This window comes from Polypterus senegalus, chromosome 2 (assembly GCF_016835505.1).
Source record: "Polypterus senegalus isolate Bchr_013 chromosome 2, ASM1683550v1, whole genome shotgun sequence".
Lineage (NCBI taxonomy): Eukaryota > Metazoa > Chordata > Cladistia > Polypteriformes > Polypteridae > Polypterus > Polypterus senegalus.
In genome coordinates, this window is record NC_053155.1 from 123,398,866 (window position 1) to 123,418,170 (window position 19,305).

The 19,305-nt window shown below is 38.1% G+C and overlaps 1 protein-coding gene across 1 annotated transcript; it reads right to left on the reverse strand.

The window, feature by feature from the left end:
• Positions 1-8,321: 8,321 nt before the first annotated feature.
• Positions 8,322-14,894, reverse strand: LOC120523315 (collagenase 3-like). Its single transcript, XM_039744525.1, has 10 exons — positions 14,767-14,894; positions 13,600-13,841; positions 13,204-13,352; positions 12,483-12,608; positions 12,214-12,375; positions 11,716-11,842; positions 11,179-11,312; positions 9,368-9,527; positions 9,166-9,269; positions 8,322-8,631 (listed from the first exon to the last, which is right to left on the reverse strand). Exons 1-10 carry the CDS (start codon positions 14,869-14,871, stop codon positions 8,531-8,533), a joined length of 1,410 nt encoding a protein of 469 aa, XP_039600459.1. The 5' UTR covers positions 14,872-14,894; the 3' UTR covers positions 8,322-8,530.
• Positions 14,895-19,305: the final 4,411 nt, after the last annotated feature.

Here is a 19,305-nt window from a genome sequence, read left to right on the forward strand (position 1 = left end):
GGATAAAAGGAAAAAGGTGTAAAGAAAGGAAAGTTGCCTTTTCTTTTATATAGTATAGAGATGTGTTCGCTGGCGTTATGATCGCCTTTTGGGACAGTCGCGGTGGGTCTTGTGTAGACTGGTGAGGCGTCCCGCCATTAATCGGCTGTGATGGCACTGTCAGTCCTCCACTCCTGTGCGTGTCTTCATAATCCGAGCTGAGGACCTCATAATCGTATACGTGCAAAAGAAAGTGTGAATCGCCTTAATATTATTTTGCCGTGGTGTAGAAAAGGGGTCCCGTGTTTGCACTTGTCTGGGCTATAGCGCAGGGGGAGGATGAAAAAAATTAAAAGTGCTCACTTTGACTTAAGGCAGAAGCGCAGTCAGCGTCTCAAAGGCCGGCACAGCTATGCACACGCGCTGGCTGCTCGACTTTTGCTGGGCAGGAGACCCCAGTTTTTGCAGACACGTTCATGATATCAAAAGTCTCAGCGCTCTTTGGAGGTCATTCATATATATATATATAGCAAAATACCCGCTACGCAGCGGAGAAGTAGTGTGTTAAAGAAGTAATGAAAAGAAAAGGAAACATTTTAATAATAACGTAACATGATTGACATTGTCATGAGTGTTGCTGTCATATATATGCCTGCCTAAATAAGTCACCCTCGCTTTGCTCTTACTTTTTACCGTTCATTTAATCATGGCTAGTGGCGGAAAAATTATAAAATGGAAGGAGGATGGCTTTACCAAAACAATTATTGATGGCGAATCGATTATTCATAAAGCTTGAATTGGTGATCTGTTTTCTGTGTTAACCTCATATTTTTCATACTTCTCAAACTAAGGTGGTGCGAGGGTAAAATGAATCGGGATCGTTGATCAATGTAATCGGTGTACCAGGAAATCATGCATTGACAAAAGCTCCCCTTTGCTTGTAATGCAAAGTGTGATTAAATGCATTATTTTTAACGCGTTATGGAGCACATGCATCGAAGCTTCTCAGCTGTGCTTGTGCTAAGAAAAGGAAAGATTTTAAAAATAACGTAACACGATTGTCAATGTGACCTTTTGTAAGTAGTGCCTGGAGGATTCAGTGTGTAGAAACTCTAGAGACAGCGTGTGTATTAACTTGTGGATTTTTCTGTGAGTATTTGGTGGCAGTCTGACGAAGTTGCTTCGGAAGACGGCGTTAGCCGCGGAGCTCAGCTCAGAGCGAAATCAGATGAATGGGAGGGGAGATGATGACATCACTCCCCCACCCGCCTTAACTGTCAATCCCCCACAAACACAGTCTCTCGGAATTTGCATAAGCACACCCCTTCACCTACAATTTTAACTTAGTTACAAAGTGATCAAAACTCTCGTTTATATCCTGCGTCCTCTCATTAAACTTGTATCCCGCATTACCTGTGGTCATGTGAAACGCCAGCGGTAGCCTGTCTATGAACTTAATTTAAAGTTTAGGTTTACACCTTGCTTTCTTTCTGAGGTAGCAGCACTCATGAATATGGTAGTATATGTCACTCGCTCGCTTCTTATTGTTTCGCTGCCTTCTCAATTATATAATGCATGTTTTCTTAAGCGCTTTTTGGAGGTCTTCCTGGTTTTCTACGCACTGCGTTGACAGTCAGTTCACGTGATTACGTGGGAGGATGATGATGTCACACGAAACTCCGCCCCCCACGTCTTTCCAGCTCAACTCTATTACAGTTAATGGAGAAAAATACCTTCCAGTTATGACCATTAGGTGTAGAATTTCGAAATGAAACCTGCCCAACTTTTGTAAGTAAGCTGTAAGGAATGAGCCTGCCAAATTTCAGCCTTCTACCTACATGGGAACTTGGAGAATTAGTGATGAGTCAGTGAGTGAGTGAGTGAGTGAGTGAGTGAGTGAGTGAGTGAGTGAGTGAGTGAGTGAATGAGTGAGTGAGGGCTTTGACTTTTATTAGTATAGATCACTCTCCATGTTATTAAGGCCAGCTTCATATGTTTCATTAAATACATTTGGATGACCTACTTGTACTTCTATGACTACAAACCACAATGAAAATCATGAGGACTCAATATTTGAAACTATGCAGCTCAAATGTATTGTCTGATTAGTTGTTTTTTGGGAAATGTATTTCAATTTGTTTGTTTAACCAATACTGTGTGTTTTTGTAATTGTGATTGTTAATACTGCAAAAGGTTTTTTTAATGAGATGGATAGTGGTGTGATGACTTGAGGCCTCATGCATAATGCCGTGCGAAGAATTCACACTAAAACAGGGTGTATAGACAAAAGTGGAAATGTGCGTACGCACAAAAAATGCAGATGCATAAATCTGTCTGTATGCCAACTTCCACATTCTTCCGCTACATAAATCCCAGTCACTGTGAAAAGTAATGCATGTGCATGCACCTGCTGTCCCACCCTGTCTCCTCCCAGAATTACACCTCTTTGAATATGCAAATCAATAGAATAGTGAATACCAAGTGGAGGCAAGGAAAAACGCACTATTTGTTGGTTTAAACAGTGATATAAACAACAAAAGAAAGTTGATCAAGTGACATAGAGTGTCAGATAAACTCAAAAGTTCAAGTTCACAATGTTGCACAGTGCCCGAAATAAAAAAGAAGTTGTCAGATATCAAAGTTGCCGTGAAAAGGCGAGTCGTAGCCCACCATCTGAGGGTCCTATGGAAGCTTATTAGGGTACAGAGAAAGGAAAAAAAAATAGGCACACAGTGGGAAAAAAGCTTGAAATGTCAACTTTAATCTCAAAATTTCTACTTTAATCACATACAGTGGAACCTTGGGTCACGAACGTCTCTGAACACGTACAAATTAGGTTACGACCAAAAAGTTTGTCAAACTTTTGCATCTGTTCACGACCACACACTCGGGTGACGAACAAGCCAGTTTCCCTTCCGGTTCGTAAGCGCCGATGATTTCCCGCATGTATTCACTCTCTCCCTGTACTGTACATTGTTCTCTGTGCATCAAACAGAGGGACTCTCCCTCAAAACTGTAACCCTCTATCAACCCAGCTTCCTCTTGTGGTATAGCGGGTCCACAGCTCCCGTCAAAAAGGCCAGTTTTAATCAATAATCACCGCACTCACAGCTTAGCGAGGGAGCGTGGTGGTGTGTGGCCAAAGCGGTTCCTGAGGAGTTGGTGATGTGGGCATTTCTCACCTAAGTGCACATGTGAGAAGCAGTCAGCATCCATAATTGTTCCCAGTCGCTACTGATTGCCACGACTACAACGTACTCTTCATAAATAGAAGTACGAGTCAGCTAAAGGAAAAAAGAAGAGAACAGGAAAGAACGGGAGGTTGCAGGAGAAGGCAGGAAGCAGGAGGAGACAGCCGGTGCAGGAGGGAGAGAGAGAGAGAGAGCGAGCGCGCGAGAGAGAGAGGGAGAGAGAGAGCGAGCGCGCGAGAGAGAGAGATGGAGAGAGAGAGCGAGTAAGCGCAGGCTGGCGTGCAGCTGAGCAGGAAGCCTGGGTGTTTGTCTCAGTGTTATTCAATGTTTTTACATTTACCTTACTATTATACTGTGCATTCTATGGTATAATTAACTATTTTTGTGCTTAGAAATCTTTAAAGAAAACATATTTACATAAAGTTCGCACGGTCTGGAATGGATTAATTGGATTTACATACAATTCTATGGCGGAAATAATTTTTGAGGTTTCACTGTAGTTTATTTTGTCATTAAATTACAACATCATAAACTTCATCTTAAAATTGTTTGATTTACTAGTTTCTAAAGTCGTACATCGTAACTAAAGTAGCACATTAGATGCTTTGTATTGTATGTGTTCTTCTATCTACTGTATGTGTGTGAATCACTATGTGCTTCTTAAACGGGCTTTCTGTTTTTTCGACAGGACACAGGATCCATTACCTTCATCATATTACAGCTCTCTGAATAATTTAAATACTGAGATGTATACTTAATATCATTTTCATGATGATAGGAATTAAAGCATGTTATTAAACATGGGAACACAATGGCTCAGTGATAGTGACGAACTGATGCCCTGTCCAGAGATTGTTCCTCCTTTCTGCAAGATGCTTGCTGAGCCGTGCGTGACCTTTGATGAAATAATTTACTGCGGCAGTACTGTCTCTTTCAAACATACTAACTCCCAATTCCTGTCCTTCCTTTTCTTTCTCCAAGCACTCAATCAGCACACCATCAGCTCTGTAATAGATGCCAAGCCATCTAAGCTTAGAATACAGATTCTTCAAAACTTTTAAGGAACATTGAAATATCTAACCTTCCAGTGTCACGCCAGTCCCAGCAAGGATACAGCACGAGGCAGGACCAATCTCTGAATGGGGCGCCAGCTCTTTGCTAGCACTGTGACACCGTGTCCTCACATGTTTAATTATTAACAATATACAGTCATTCCAAAAATTTGGGGAACACCTCTTAATTCTTTGGATTTTTGTTTATCATTGGCTGACCTTCCAAAGTAGCAACTTACTTTTAATATATGACATGCCTTATAAAAACAATAGTATTTCAGCTGTGACATTAAGTTTATTGGATTAACAGAAAATATGCAATATGCATCATAACATAATTAGACAGGTGCATAAATTTGAGCACCCCAACAGAAATATTACATCAATACTTAGTTGAGCCTCATTTTGCAAATATAACAGCCTCTAGATGCCTCCTATAGTCTTTGATGAGTGTCAGGATTCTGGATGGTGGTATTTTTGACCATTCTTCCATACAAAATCTCTCCAGCTCAGTTAAATTTGATGGCTGCTGAGCATGGACAGCCTGCTTCAAATCATCCCATAGATTTTTAATGATATTCAAGTCAGGGGACTGTGATGGCCAAGAACATTGTACTTCTTCCTCTGCATGAATGCCTTTGTAGATTTTGAACTGTGTTTTGGGTCATTGTCTTATTGGAATATCCAACCCCTACAGATTTTATTTTTTTTATTTTTTTTCTCCAGCTTTTGAAGTTTTTTTTTTGTTTTTTCTGTCCACCCTGGCCATCTGACCTTACTTATTCTATGTTAATTAATGTTGACTTATGTTTATTTTTTATTGTGTCTATTATTTTTCTATTCATTTTGTAAAGCACTTTAAGCTACATTTTTTTGTATGAAAATGTGCTATATAAATAAATGTTGATTGAACCCCTGCGAAACTTCAACTTTGTGACTGATGCTTGAACATTATCCTGAAAAATTTGTTGATATTGGGTTGAATTCATCCGACCCTCGACTTTAACAAGGGCCCCAGTCCCTGAACTAGCCACACAGCACCGCAGCATGATGGAACTTCCACCAAATTTGATAGTAGGTAGCAGGTGTTTTCTTGGAATGTGGTGTTCTTCTTCTGACATGCAAAGCGCTTTTTGTTATGACAAAATAATTAAATTTTTGTCTCATTAGTCCAAAGCACTTTGTTCCAAAATGAATCTGGCTTGTCTAAATGAGCATTTGCATACAACCAGCAACTCTGTGGCATGAGTGCAGAAAGGGCTTCTTTCTCATCACCCTGCCATGCAGATGTTCTTTGTGCAAATTGCGCTGAATTGTAGAACAATGTACAGATACACCATCTGCAGCAAGATGTTCTGGCAGGTCTTTGGAGGTGATCTGTGGGTTGTCTGTAACCATTTTCACAATCCGGCACATATGCCGCTCCTGTATTTTTCTTGGCCTGCCAGACCTGGGTTTAACAGCAACTGTGCCTGTGGCCTTCCATTTCCTGATTACTTTCCTTACAGTTGAAACTGACAGTTGAAACCTCTGAGATAGCTTTTTGTAGCCTTCCCCTAAACCATGATACTGAACAATCTTTGTTTTCAGATCTTTTGAGAGTTGCTTTGAGGATCACATGCTGTCACTCTACAGAGGAGAGTCAAAGGGAAGCACAACTTGCAATTGACCACCTTAAATACCTTTTCTCATGATTGGACACACCTGTCTATGAAGTGCAAGGCTTAACAAGGTAATCCAACCAATTTGGTGTTGCAAGTAATCAGTTTTGAGCAGTGTGGCAGATGACCAGGGACCTTGCCCCACCAGGACTCCTGGAGCAGGGAAGGACCGGGAGAGGGGCAGTATCTCCCCTGGGCGCAAGAGGGCAGGCTCCCTGGATTCCATCAAGGGCCACGTATATGGATCTGGGAAGCTCAACCCTGTGGGGGTCCATGGCCACCACCAGGGAGCGCCTGAATGGTTCCTGAGCCCTGGAGGACAGCACTTCCGCCACACCTGGTTGTGGTTGTGCAATGACACTTTTGCTTTGCGTCATACTTTATTTAGAATTTTCTTTTATGTTTCTTTGCTTCGTTAAGACTTTAATTCCTGGTTAGCATTTTGGCTTTGCTCCTTGAGAATTCTGACTTTGTTCTCATTTTGAGTTCTAGTCCATTTAAAATATCAGGACCCTCATGGCCTGTCATTTACAGTCATTGTGGCAGAACAGAATCTTGAGTCCACTGATGTAATGAACTCTGAGATGAAAAGAGTATTTAAAGAAGTAAGGGAAATAAGAGGGCAGCTTGATGATGGATCTAAGCACGTTAGAGACTGAATGGTGTCTCTTCAGCAAACGGCAAATGAACTAAAGCGTGTTCAGGATTAGCTGGTAAGACAGGGTCTTGTACAACAAGTGGCAGTGAGTGTGGCTAATGCTCAGACAGTAAGCTCCAAATAACCTGTCCCTCCTGTTTTCGGTGGGTAAGAGATCATGTGTCCTTAAGTAATGTTGCAAAGTGTTTGATTTACAGTGTCATACTTGTGCCTCAAAAAAGAGTAAAAGTGGCATATATAATCTCAAGTAAAATGGAAAATACATTTAATCACTAAACTACCATCCTTGTAATTGTTGATCGATTTTCTAAGAGTGGCTATTTTATTCTGTTAAAGAAAATTCCCTCCATTAGAGAATTGACTAAAATTTTTATATTTCTATTTCTGTTTACATAGTTTTCCCACATTTCAGAATAGGACCACACTTTGTTTCTCAATTCTGAAGATTCTTCTGTGATAAGATTAGAAATTTATGTTTGCATTATCCACGTGTACATGATTGTCAAATCAAACAAGTTGATCATGATTTGAAGATGTTTCTTAGATTTACTGTTTGATCAATTTAATACAAATGGAGTGTGAGTCAGTGCTCTTAGTGGAGTTTGCTGGGTCTATACTCTGTTTATACCTCTTATTAATAGATAGATAGATAGATAGATAGATAGATAGATAGATAGATAGATAGATAGATAGATAGATACTTTATTAATCCCAAGGGGAAATTCACAATTTTTTGTTTGCTTGTTGTTAAGCCTAATATGTTAAATCTTATATCTTCTGCTCTTCCTAACCTATCAGAGAACTTGGCCGAGCCGAAAGACTTTGCAATGGGTTAGAGAGAACCTGCATTCAGCAGAAGCCTCTGTCAAGTCATCCTCTGACTGCAAGTGTCAGGAAATGCCAGCATTTCAGACTGGACAGAAGGGTTCAGTCCCACCAACTGGCTCCAAGTATAATATGAGCCTATGCCATTTTAAAACATGTATTAGTATTACCTGTAAGATAGCTTTCAAGGTGCATTTCAGAATTCTTCATATCTTACGTGTTTCTAGTCCAAAGTTTGTGCAATTAATTTCTTATTTTTGTTCATTCACACTGCTGCCACCTTTTTCTTTTGGACTCTCATCACAGAGTGGTGACTGTTGTGTACCTTATTCATTTGCATGGATATAGCCCCAAGCACCATTTATAGGTTTCTTAAAGGCCCTTGATTATTAGAAGAATTTTACGCTAAGCACACAAATAAACGCAAAGGTCATTGTCTTAGAAACAGGGACTCTGTTATGGTTTATACACTTTCAAATTCTTTTCTCTCTTTCAATACAATTTTTCTTTGAACAAACTTCAATAAATTAAATACATTCATCCCTTTTCCTAACCCACTAATCCAGGGCAGCATCATGGGGCAGCTGGAGCCTACCCCAGCAATCATAGGGTGCAAGGCAGGAACAACCCCTGGACAGGTTGCCAACAAACACACACAAGCTTCCACACAAGGGCCAGTTTACCTAACTTGCTTATTTTTGGACTGTGGGAGGAAACCAGAGAACCTGTAGAAAACATAGGGAGAACATGCAGACTCCTCACAGGGAACACCCAGGACACAAGCCACAATCTTCTTACTGCGAGGTAGCAGCCCTATTGATATTTCATTTTTTTCCACTCTTGAAGCACACAGCTAACATAACACTCTTGGCACTGTTGTTCAGGTAGAAGAATTATTATATATGTACGTATTTAGAGAAAACAAGTTTTAAAAAGATTTAAAGCAAAACTGAAGAAAGATTCAACAGAATTTTATGTTTCTTTGTACACATTTCAATAACTTCATTGCAAAAATTCATAATTCATTTTCTTCCACCTTAGAAGACAATGTCACACAACAAATAAAATAGATAAAATAGTAAATACAATCAGGTACAAAGTGCAAGATCTTTAGTAGTTAAAGAAGTGAAAATATGGTAAGAAAAAGGGCCACTTCTTTTTCTTCTAACAACCCAAGAAATAATTGGTAGTCAAAACACGAATAACTCTCTTGGACATGATGTTGTACTCAAACATTTTTGAGCCACTGAACAAGTACATTAAGCCTGTTAAAAAATATAAATATTTGAAATTAATTAAGATGCAGATATTATAATACACTAAATAAATTACATGGAAGACGTTTCCATCACAGATGTTTAGATAATATATTTTGTTATACTTTAGAAGAGCTATATACATGTAAAGAATTATTATTATTATTTTTATATTATTATAATTTCTGGAGCACCATTTAATAGTGTAATGCATACTAACTGCCCCTAGTGGTTGGTAACTCATACTGGCACATGGGGGGACTTACCAGTTAAGCAGTGCTCCTCTTTCACTTATGCTATATAAATAAAATGTATTATTATTATTATTTAAAGTAGGGACTCAGCCTGGCCTATCCCTTGTCACACCACCTATGCTTTTTAAACTAATTTCAGTGCCTTGCCAGCCACATAACTTGTCATATACATGTTGTTTTTTAGTCATATATTCTATTAAATTAAATTAGTCTTTGTAACACACTATGTAGCACTTAAAACAAATGCAGAAGGCTGCTCTTTTTTTTTGTACATATACAATATACTTACCATTATCTTCAACAGCAGCATCAACTTTTCCAACAATTCCAGGAAAACTGCTTCCTATTGACTTGGGATACCCACTGTCAATTTTTCTTCTGGCCTCATCATAACTACAATTTTTTAAAAGGTCAAGTAGTGTTAGCTATAATTATATTTTTTAGCTTTTCCTTTGTTTTAAATTTTTTCTTTTTAGATATGAAACATCTACCTGTAGTATTTGTTTCCAACAAAGATTAAAACCTTCCCAGTGTTTTCATTATAAAGTGCAGCATCAATTTTATTGATTCCTGCTGGAAGTCCAAACTTCTGGACACTTTGTGGATAGCCTTGTCGGATGTCATATCCAAACAGAGCCCAGACTTGGTTTCCTGACAAAGTAAATGGATTAAAGAGAATTATTCATTAACCAATTATGTAAACAATTTTTTTTTATATTTTTTTTTTGTTCTGATGTTAACAATACATTATAATTGCAGTTTACAATAGGTTTCTGAATTTTAAGATATTTAACTTTATTGTTTACCTTTGTTGGCATTGCATCTAGTAAGGGTGGTGAAAAGATCCTCTGCAAGGAGCACAACCACCAAAGCTTACAAAAATTTTCTTTGGAAAGCCATGGAGCTGTTTAGCTTCATTCCAGCTGGTTACAAGGCTGAGAACATTTCCTTCACCTGCTACAGATCCCAGCTGGAGTGTCACAATTCAGAAACAGCAGAGATATAACCCTCCTCTTCTTGAAAAGCTGTGGCCCTTTTGTTCCTACCCCCTTAATGGATTTACTTTAACATTATAAATACAGACAACACTTTAGTTGCAAATACAGGCACTGAATGCCATCACCAGACGTCCTAGAATTTCTATCGCTTCTCATGAATCTAAGGTTCATCTATTGGCCGTCATGTTTACAGTCCTAAGGTTATCATGAGATTTACCAACAATCATTCATCAGAGGCAGTTCTAAAATTATTTAACCAAATGGTGGTGGTGAAACAGGAGATAGAGTCTCAGGTCATTCCTATCCCCTTTATCTGGCAGTAACAAAAATAATGAAACCAAGGGTACAAAAGCATGTTCCTTCATCATGTTTTAGTGCACACTTTTCTTGATGAGGTTAAAAGTTAGCATTGCAGTGGAATCTGAAAACAGAGCTACTGCTGCTCCAGATTCGGAGCACCTAGTTTTGAGAGCTTATCAGGCTATAAAGACATATTTGCACCTTCAGTGGAGAGGGGTTTTAGGCAAGAACCCTTCAAGGAGATTCATAGCAAAATAAGGGATTTTTTTATATTACATTATGTATAGAAATAATCCAGGTGCATATGGGGGAAAGAACTGTAAATAGAACCACTATAACCCTCATCAGGAGAAGTGAAAAACAATCCAAAGACATGCAGGTTAGGCGGAGTGACTCTTGATATGTGAGTGTGTATGGGTGTATGTTCATCCTATGATGGGCTGGCGTCCTCTCCAAGGACTGATCCGGCCTTTTGCCCAATGATTGCTGGAATAGGCAGACCCTTCTCCAGATAAGTGGGTTTATAAAATGGATGTATGGAAGGGAAGTGGTTTGTCATTTTAAATAAACCTCTTTATGAATATGTCATCATTCTAAGTAATATTATCAATGTAGACCAAATACAAATTGCTTTTTTGTTATCTTACAGTAATATAGTTTTCCAATTTATTCTCAATAACCTTTCAACCTTTGGCAATTTCAACTTGTAGCAGATCAGCACCTTGTTTAGGATAATAAGCTTAAGGTTGCTGAATAAAATTTGGAGCCCTTGTATCTGAAATGGGACATGCAGACTCGTAAATATATTAAAGGCATTACTTTAGATGGCTTGTGCATGTGTATGTGTTTTATGGGGCTATTTCCCCTGCAGTTATTTGTAGTCTTTAAAGTGAGTTTTAGTAAGATGTGTGTTGTTTTTTTTTTTTTATTCAGGGTGTTGTACACATTTGAACTATGACATATCATGTGTTTTATTGATAATTCAGACAGAAAAAAGAAATTACCTTTAAAGAGGTAGACTAAATCATGTTCTCTGCTTTCATATGCTGCATCAATGTTATCGGGCATTTCAGGCCAGAAAGATTTAATGGTGTACTGTTCAACATTGGCCACAGATGAGCTTTTTCGCCAAAAGAACCTTAAAGAAAAGCATAATATGAAATCAAACTATTATTATTGGTTACTGAGGAGTACACAGAAGTATTTCAGTTATTTTTGTCAAAGGGTTTTCAAACTTGATTGATGATATGTGAAGTGGCTGTACTGTTGAACCTCCTTTTATAAAGACCATTATGGCATTTTGTTTTTCAGCATTTCTTGTTGACATGTATCCACAGTGCAATCAATATTATTGTACATTTTAGATAATAATAAAATAATGAATTCAATTATTATTGAATTTTTGTTCTACAACTGAAGGCAAATGATTAAAAAAATCTTCCTAACAAATGTACTGTACTTGAATGATATTCCCATTGCTACATTAAATGTTTGGCAATTTTTTGTCTGTTACTGTAAACTTGAAGGCTCTTTGCTCTTACCTGTCTTTAAAGAAAATCATTTCTCCCCGCAAAGTGGTCACAGCATTCAAAGATAGGTTTGGATCACAAGCATTTGGAGTTTTGGGGGCATCAGGCACTGGATTGTTTGGAACATCAGGGTTAGGACCTGTTAAAAAAATCATAATATTAGGCCGAATTTAACAAGTCTGTGGTTTACTCTAAAACGTTTTATTGATCAAAATGTAATTAATTTTAGCTATAAAAATGTTGTTAAAATAAGACTGATTGACCTAGCTCTGGAAAATGTAATAAATGAACGAATATAACCTTAATTAAATTCACATGAGATTAGCATCATTTTTCAAATCTTAATTGTAAATAATAAGAATGTAAAACTGATTATGTTTGAATGTTTGGTAGTGAGCCTCAAATACTCAACCAGCAGCTAAAAAGAAGTTGTTTGGAAATAATAATTTATGGAAAAACTATTGTATCTAATTATTAAAATGTATTTTTATATACACCAATGATACTAACCATATAATGATTGGATCCCTTGAATATCATCCTGTGACAAAGAAAACGTTCCAGGGTTGACGTAGTTGTAAATTGGGTACATCAAAGCACCAGGGTCGTTTGAGTGACCCAGACCCAGAGCATGACCAAACTCATGGGCAGCGACAAGGAACAAGTTATATCCTGAAATACAAAAATGTGAATAGTTTTGGACAAATTCCTTCATCACATTTTTCAACTGATTGATCTAGAGTATCTTATTGTAAGGTGTAGTTTTGTTTAAATGTTACCTGCTGATCCACTTGTAAATGTTTCTTCTTCATCAAAATGAGTGTCACCTCCAATGCCATCTGAAGGTGCAAAGGCGTGAGCTAGAAATCCTCCAGGGCCATCAAAGGGAGAATTATCACCATGGACTGAGAAAGAAAGAGAGAAAGACGTATTGATATTTATATGAATAGTGTTAACTAATCAGGAACAAACTTTGAAGAAGGTGCCAATTGATCACAAACCACACAATTGCATATTTGGACAGTTCAGAGTTGGCACTCATCCTAAATTGCACATTCTATGAGCATCAAACAAAGTCAAAGAAACCAAAAAAGTTCCTTTCAGACATGGGAAGCAGTGAAAATTCCACGAAGGACTTAAGAGTTGTGAGGTAGATGCTCTAACCACTATAACTTGGTAAGTAAAGTATTATTATTTATTTTTCATGTTTATTTAATAAATTAATTAGTATATATCTTTGGGAAAGGTGCTTTGCAAAAATCAAGATACAGACAGTAACTTATATTTCACTATTTGGTAGGGCAGTGAAAATGCTGAGAACATTTTGAATAATATGCTCAATGTAAAGTTAAGAACATTAACCTTACTTTATATATAACTTAAGTGTAGCAACAAATCAACCACAGCATAATAAATACATGCCATTCTCTTTAATAACAAAGATATTATGTATCTGTCTTTTCATCTCTTTCGAAAATTTGCTGGATTATTTTTATTTACCTCCAGTAACAAAAGAGATCATAATATCAGCTGTTCCGCTGTAGATCTTGGTGATTTTCAAAGGCGTCATCTTAGTCCAAACTGCAAAAGCTTTCTCTATTGCTTTGTCTACATCTGCTTGGGGCATGTCAGGTGTGTAGTTTTCAATTCTATAAAAGAAAAGTAAATATTGATACTTAATGACATTAATAAGTTTATTTTGAACCTTAAAAAAGACAGAGATGCACACACATCTTCAGTCAGTATTGAATACATTTGTTGAATTGTAATATATAATTTCTTTAACTGAAATGATTACATGTCTTGTGTCCTTCAATTTATGCCCTGATGACACTCTGTAGTCTTTTTTTCTTCATTAAAGTAAGTACCGGTTCATCATTGTAGCTCATTAATTACCTGTAAGTGAGGCCATTTTTGTTCCATTTTAGAGCACCAGGGAATGTGGAGAAATGAGCCACATCAGGGACGCCACATCTTGATTTTTTCATAACCTCCAGTGTGTTTGAATCCAACATTCCAGTTACTTGGAGACCGAAAAACTTTTGCATTTCCCTAAGTTTGTCCGTGAGTTCATTGTGACGCCTTCCTGAGTTACCGCCTGTGGTGGATGTAAGGTTGTATAATTTTCTAAGGTATTCCTGATAAACATAAAACAGAAGAGAAAACAAATATTTTGAATGCTTTACTAATGCGCTTCAGGGTTAGTATTGTATGTTTTGCTATTGGTTACCTATAGATATGTGTAATAAATGAAGCTAAATTATGTAAATAACAGGAAAAAGATTCTCATTAAATGGTATAATATCATATGTAAGCTTGTTTAACTTTCTGTGATATTTCTGGTAAACATAATAGAAAATATAAAACACATTTTTTCATGCTATACTAATATACTTAATGAATCAGGGAATTCATGCAGCTGCAATTTAAATAAAAAAAAAAACAAAGCATAAACGAAAAGTTAGTTTTTCAGTAATTGAAAATTATGTGAAACAATGTCTATAATTCCTTCAAGAAAATAGCAGTAGAAATCTTTAATTGCCAATAACGAATGGATTGCCATACTGAGGGCAAACTAAATTTATATTACAAAAATATAATGGCCATACTCCATGCAGTTTGTGAACAACTTTTACTAAGCCAAAGTTTAGTTGAAAAAAATAAGTTAAGAAAAAAAAATCAAAGTAACATAAGCGCACTCAATGTGGACAGCTGCTGAAGACTGCCATTTAACAGCTACGTATTTGTCAAAACATGTTTGTCCCTAATTCTGCTCTCTTTCATGTAGGACTGGGAGTCTCAGATTGCAGGTTTCTACAGAAATAAAAAGTATGTTTTTCATTTGCAACCATTATTTGACATTTATTATGTTCACTAATTTTCTTTTAACAGTAAGAACTCTCCAATAAATTGCATGTATCATAATAGGAGCAGTGTGAGAAAAAGAAATTTTATTTCTGCTGTCACTTACTGCACAGCATAACTGGCTAAAAATTTAAAAAGACATAATAAGTCTACTACTCTCTAGTATATTAGATATTCAGTAAGAGAAAAATTACTTACCTGTGCAAACTTCTGATTCTCTTCTACTGTGGTGGCTGGTGATATTGGAGCAGCGCACGCTGCAGCCACTAAGGCAGTGAAAAGCAGGAGCCTAAGAGACACCATTGCACTCAGTAGTCACCTCTGGAGTGGTCTTCTCTGCTGTTTCAGATCTCTCTTGTTGCTTATATATGGTGGGTCTGTGCCCCCCAAAATGTTGCGCAATAAAATTAGTCACTTGAGCGATGAGTAAACATCAGATAGAAAGGAAGTTGCGTTTCACCAAGGATAGAACAGATGTGTAACATTCCATAAAAAAATCATAAAAGGTGAGTACCAACGTCTTAAAAATAAAGGTTACAGCCTGAAAAAATGACAGCAAGTTATTTAACTTTTAAGAAGTATTTGTCTTTTTCAATTGTAAGGAAATTTATTTATCAAGCTTTCCTGAATGGTGTGCTTTTTACAAAACTACCCGTGTTAAATTTATTATTGTTTCTTTATTGCGTCCTTTATTAATAAAAAAAATAAAATAAATGCATTTCTGTCTACTATTATGTGTCTTTATTATTTTGAAAAATGATGAATATAGATGCCACTTGATGATTATACTATGAAGTGCTGCTTCAATTTGTCCCCCCAAAAACTGCACCCCCTCCCATATTTTTTTACCAGCCACCATTGTCCAAGTGAAAGTTTATGATAACAGAAAGAGGGATTCTCTTCATCCGTTTTTACAAAAATGTAATAAGCAACAACAAGAAAAGTGGAGCTTGTACTTTGTGTAATACTCTTTGTAAACATTTATTACTATGAATGGATTTGGGAAATATAAGAATGAATGACTATAAAGCTTAAAAAGATTCAGATCCATCAGTAATGAGTTGGAACTCGGGCTCTGCCCTTACTTTTGCCCTTGCCCTTCTCTATTACTACACAACACTTCAGACAGAACAGATGAAAAAAAGTAGTGTTCGATGTTGGAGTAGCTTTCACATTGCATAGTGTTTGATGGCCGCTGTTTAAAACTACCCATGTGTTTCTATTATTTGCAGTATTTTTTTACTTTATTGACCTTGAATTTTTGGTCTCCATATTGTATTTGCCCTTTCATATTTGGCCACTGTATCCCTTTTCTTTCTTATATATGACTTCTAGCCTGTCTTGAATCTTCCTCTTGAAATACAGATTTATTTAGTCATTTGTTTTACCCTTTTCATTATGCCCAATCAGTTATTGGCTCCATCCTATGTTTCTACACTTTGGTCAGAACTTCTGCTAAGTATGCAATTTGAACTTCTAAAATTTTGTTTGTTTCACAAACGTGATTGCAATCAATTAAATGAAATAAACCTATTGAAAGATACATTTCTTAACAAGTCCTAATACTCCTTAATACTTCACCAGCATGACATGACTAGAATGTATCATTACTCTTATACCTAAGAAAATTCCACAGAGCAGACAAAGGTGAAAATCACAACAACAGCTAAAGAGAAGCAACTCCCTATGTCCTGTTTTCGTGGTGATTAAAAGTGACCATTTACGTTACCAAAAACTGTAAGAAGAAACAAGCATGCAACATTGCAACAAAGAAAATAAGAAAGGTTGAGCTTGAACTTGGCGCATTACTATTTGTAACTATTTATTGTTATGAATGGATTTGGAAAATGTAAGAATGAATGACTAAATAGGGCTTGTTATGATTTTCTGGATTAATAGACGAAGGGATAGAAAATGGGAAATAATATTATGTTTGATTGAGACAGGAGTTAAAATTAGAAATGGGCTGGACTGTAAACTGCACTTACTATATTACAGCCTTTAGATGATTGAGTCAGAATAGTTGAAAGAAAGGGGTTTTGGATGGTGGAGTAGCTTCAGCATTGGATAGGTTTTTATGGCCGGTGCTTAAAACTTCCCAAGCATTTATATTATTTCCTGTATTTTGTACTCTTTCAACCTTGAATTTTTGTCCAGTAATTTTTGGTCTTCATATTGTATTTGCACTTTCATATTTGACCACTGTATCTTTCTCCTTTCTTATGTATGACTTTTAGCCAGTCATCCATCCATCCATCTTCTTCTGCTTATCTGAGGTCGGGTCGCGGGGGCAGCAGCTTGAGCAGAGAGGCCCAGACTTCCCTCTCCCCGGCCACTTCTTCTAGCTCTTCCCAGAGAATCTCAAAGCGTTCCCAGGCCAGCTGGGAGACATAGTCCAATCCAGCATATCCTGGGTCTTCCCTGGGGCCTCCTCCCGGTTGGATGTGCCCGGAACACCTCACCAGGGAGGTGTCCATGAGGCATCCTGATCAGATGCCCGAGCCACCTCATCTAAATCCTTTCGATGCGGAGGAGTAGCGGCTCTACTCTGAGCCCCTCCCAAAAATTACTGAGTTTCTCACCCTATCTTTAAAGGAAAGCCCAGACACCCTGCGGAGGAAAATCATTTCAGCCGCTTGTATTCGCGATCTCATTGTTTCAGTCACTACCCATAGCTCATGACCATAGGTGAGGGTAGGAACATAGATCAACTGGTAAATTGAGAGCTTTGCCTTATGGCTCGGCTCCTTTTTCACCATGACAGACCAATGCAGAGCCTGTATCACTGCGGATACCGCACCGATCCGCCTGTCAATCTCACGCTCCATTCTTCCCTCACTCGTGAACAATACCCCGAGATACCTGAACTCCTCCACTTGGGGCAGGATCTCACTTCCAACCCTGAGAGGACACTCCACCCTTTTCCAGCTGAGGACCATGGTCTTGGATTTGGAGGTGCTGATTCCCATCCCAGCTGCTTCACACTCAGCTGCGAACCAATTCAGAGAGAGCTGAAGATCATGGCCTGATGAAGCAAACAGGACAACATCATCTGCAAAAAGCAGTGACCCAATCCTGAGTCCAACAAACCAAACCCCTCAACACCCTCGCTGCACCTAGAAATTCTGTCCATAAAAGTTATGAACAGAATCAATGACAAAGGGCAGCCCTGGCGGAGTCCAACTCTCACTGGAAATTACTTCAACTTACTGTTGGCAATGTGGACCAAGCTCTGACACTGGTTGTACAGGGACCGAACAGCCCTTATCAAGGGGTCCAATACCCCATACTCTCGGAGCACCCCCAACAGGATTCCCTGAGGGACACGGTCGAACGCCTTTTCCAAGTCCACAAAACACATGTAGACTGGTTGGGCAAACTCCCATGCACCCTCCAGGACTCTGCTAAGGGTGTAGAGCTGATCCACTGTTCTGCAACCAGGACGAAAACCACACTGTTCCTCCTGAATCTGAGGTTCGAATATCTGATGGACCCTCCTCTCCAGAACCCGTGAATAGACTTTTCCAGGGAGGCTGAGGAGTGTGATCCCTCTGTAGTTGGAACACACCCCCCTGTCCCCCTTCTTAAAGAGGTGGACCACCACCCCAGTCTGCCACTCCAGAGGAACTGTCCCCAATGTCCATGTGAGGTTGAAGAGACGTGTCAACCAAGACAGTCCTACAACATCCAGAGCCTTGAGGATCTCCGGGCATATTTTTTGACCACCTCGGTGACCTCAGTCCCAGAGATGGGGGAGCCCACCTTTGAGTTCCCAGGCTCTGCTTCCTCATTGGAAGGCATGCTGGTAGGATTGAGGAGGTCTTCAAAGTACTCCTCCCACCGACACACAACGTCCCGAGCCAAGGTCAGCAGTGCACCATCCCCACCATATACGGTGTTTACACTTGGATATTTATTTTTAATACAGATTTATTTAAACATTTGTTTTACCCTTTACATTATGCTCGGTCAGTTGTTGGCATTTTGGACTTACATTTTATTTGTTTCACAAAAGCAATTGCAGGCAGTGAAATGAAAGTAAACTCTTGAAAGATCCAATTCTTAACACTTCTTAATACTCCTTGATACTTCACCAACATGCGATGCCTAAAGTATATCCTGACTGTTATGGCTAAGAAGATTCCTGGAATTAATACCTTGGGACAGGCATTGGGATGGTTTAAAATAGTTAAACCCCATTAAAGTTAATGATGATCTGAAGGACAGCTAAGGAATATTCCTTTATTCCTTACATTCAAAATAAAAATGTGTGCTAAGTCTGCAAACTGGAATAGATGTGGGTTAGCTCCTATCAGATTTCAACTAATTTATGATCGGTGTCCCCACACAGGCAAATGGAAAACAAATTCCATATATCCATGGTTGGAAACCAGTATTGGGTATTAAGTTGAAGCATTTTCCATCAGTGAAAAGTTCAGAAAATATGCCATCCCCAGAAATAAACCATTAATATGGTTTGTATTTTTAAGTGGGATCATAATTTAAAAAAATAGCTGATAAATAAATGTAAATTTTAGCTGACATACACAGCATCATCCAGTTCAAATGGCTGATATGCCCAGATCTCAGAGGTGCACAACAATGCCTGAGATATATTGCTCTTGAAGACATAAGTAGTTATATATTGCAGAAATATCACAGAACTTCATCTGTAGGTTCAGTGGTGGTGAACATGCATTTCCAATGTCACTTAGTTCCCAGAAATTCCATATTAGT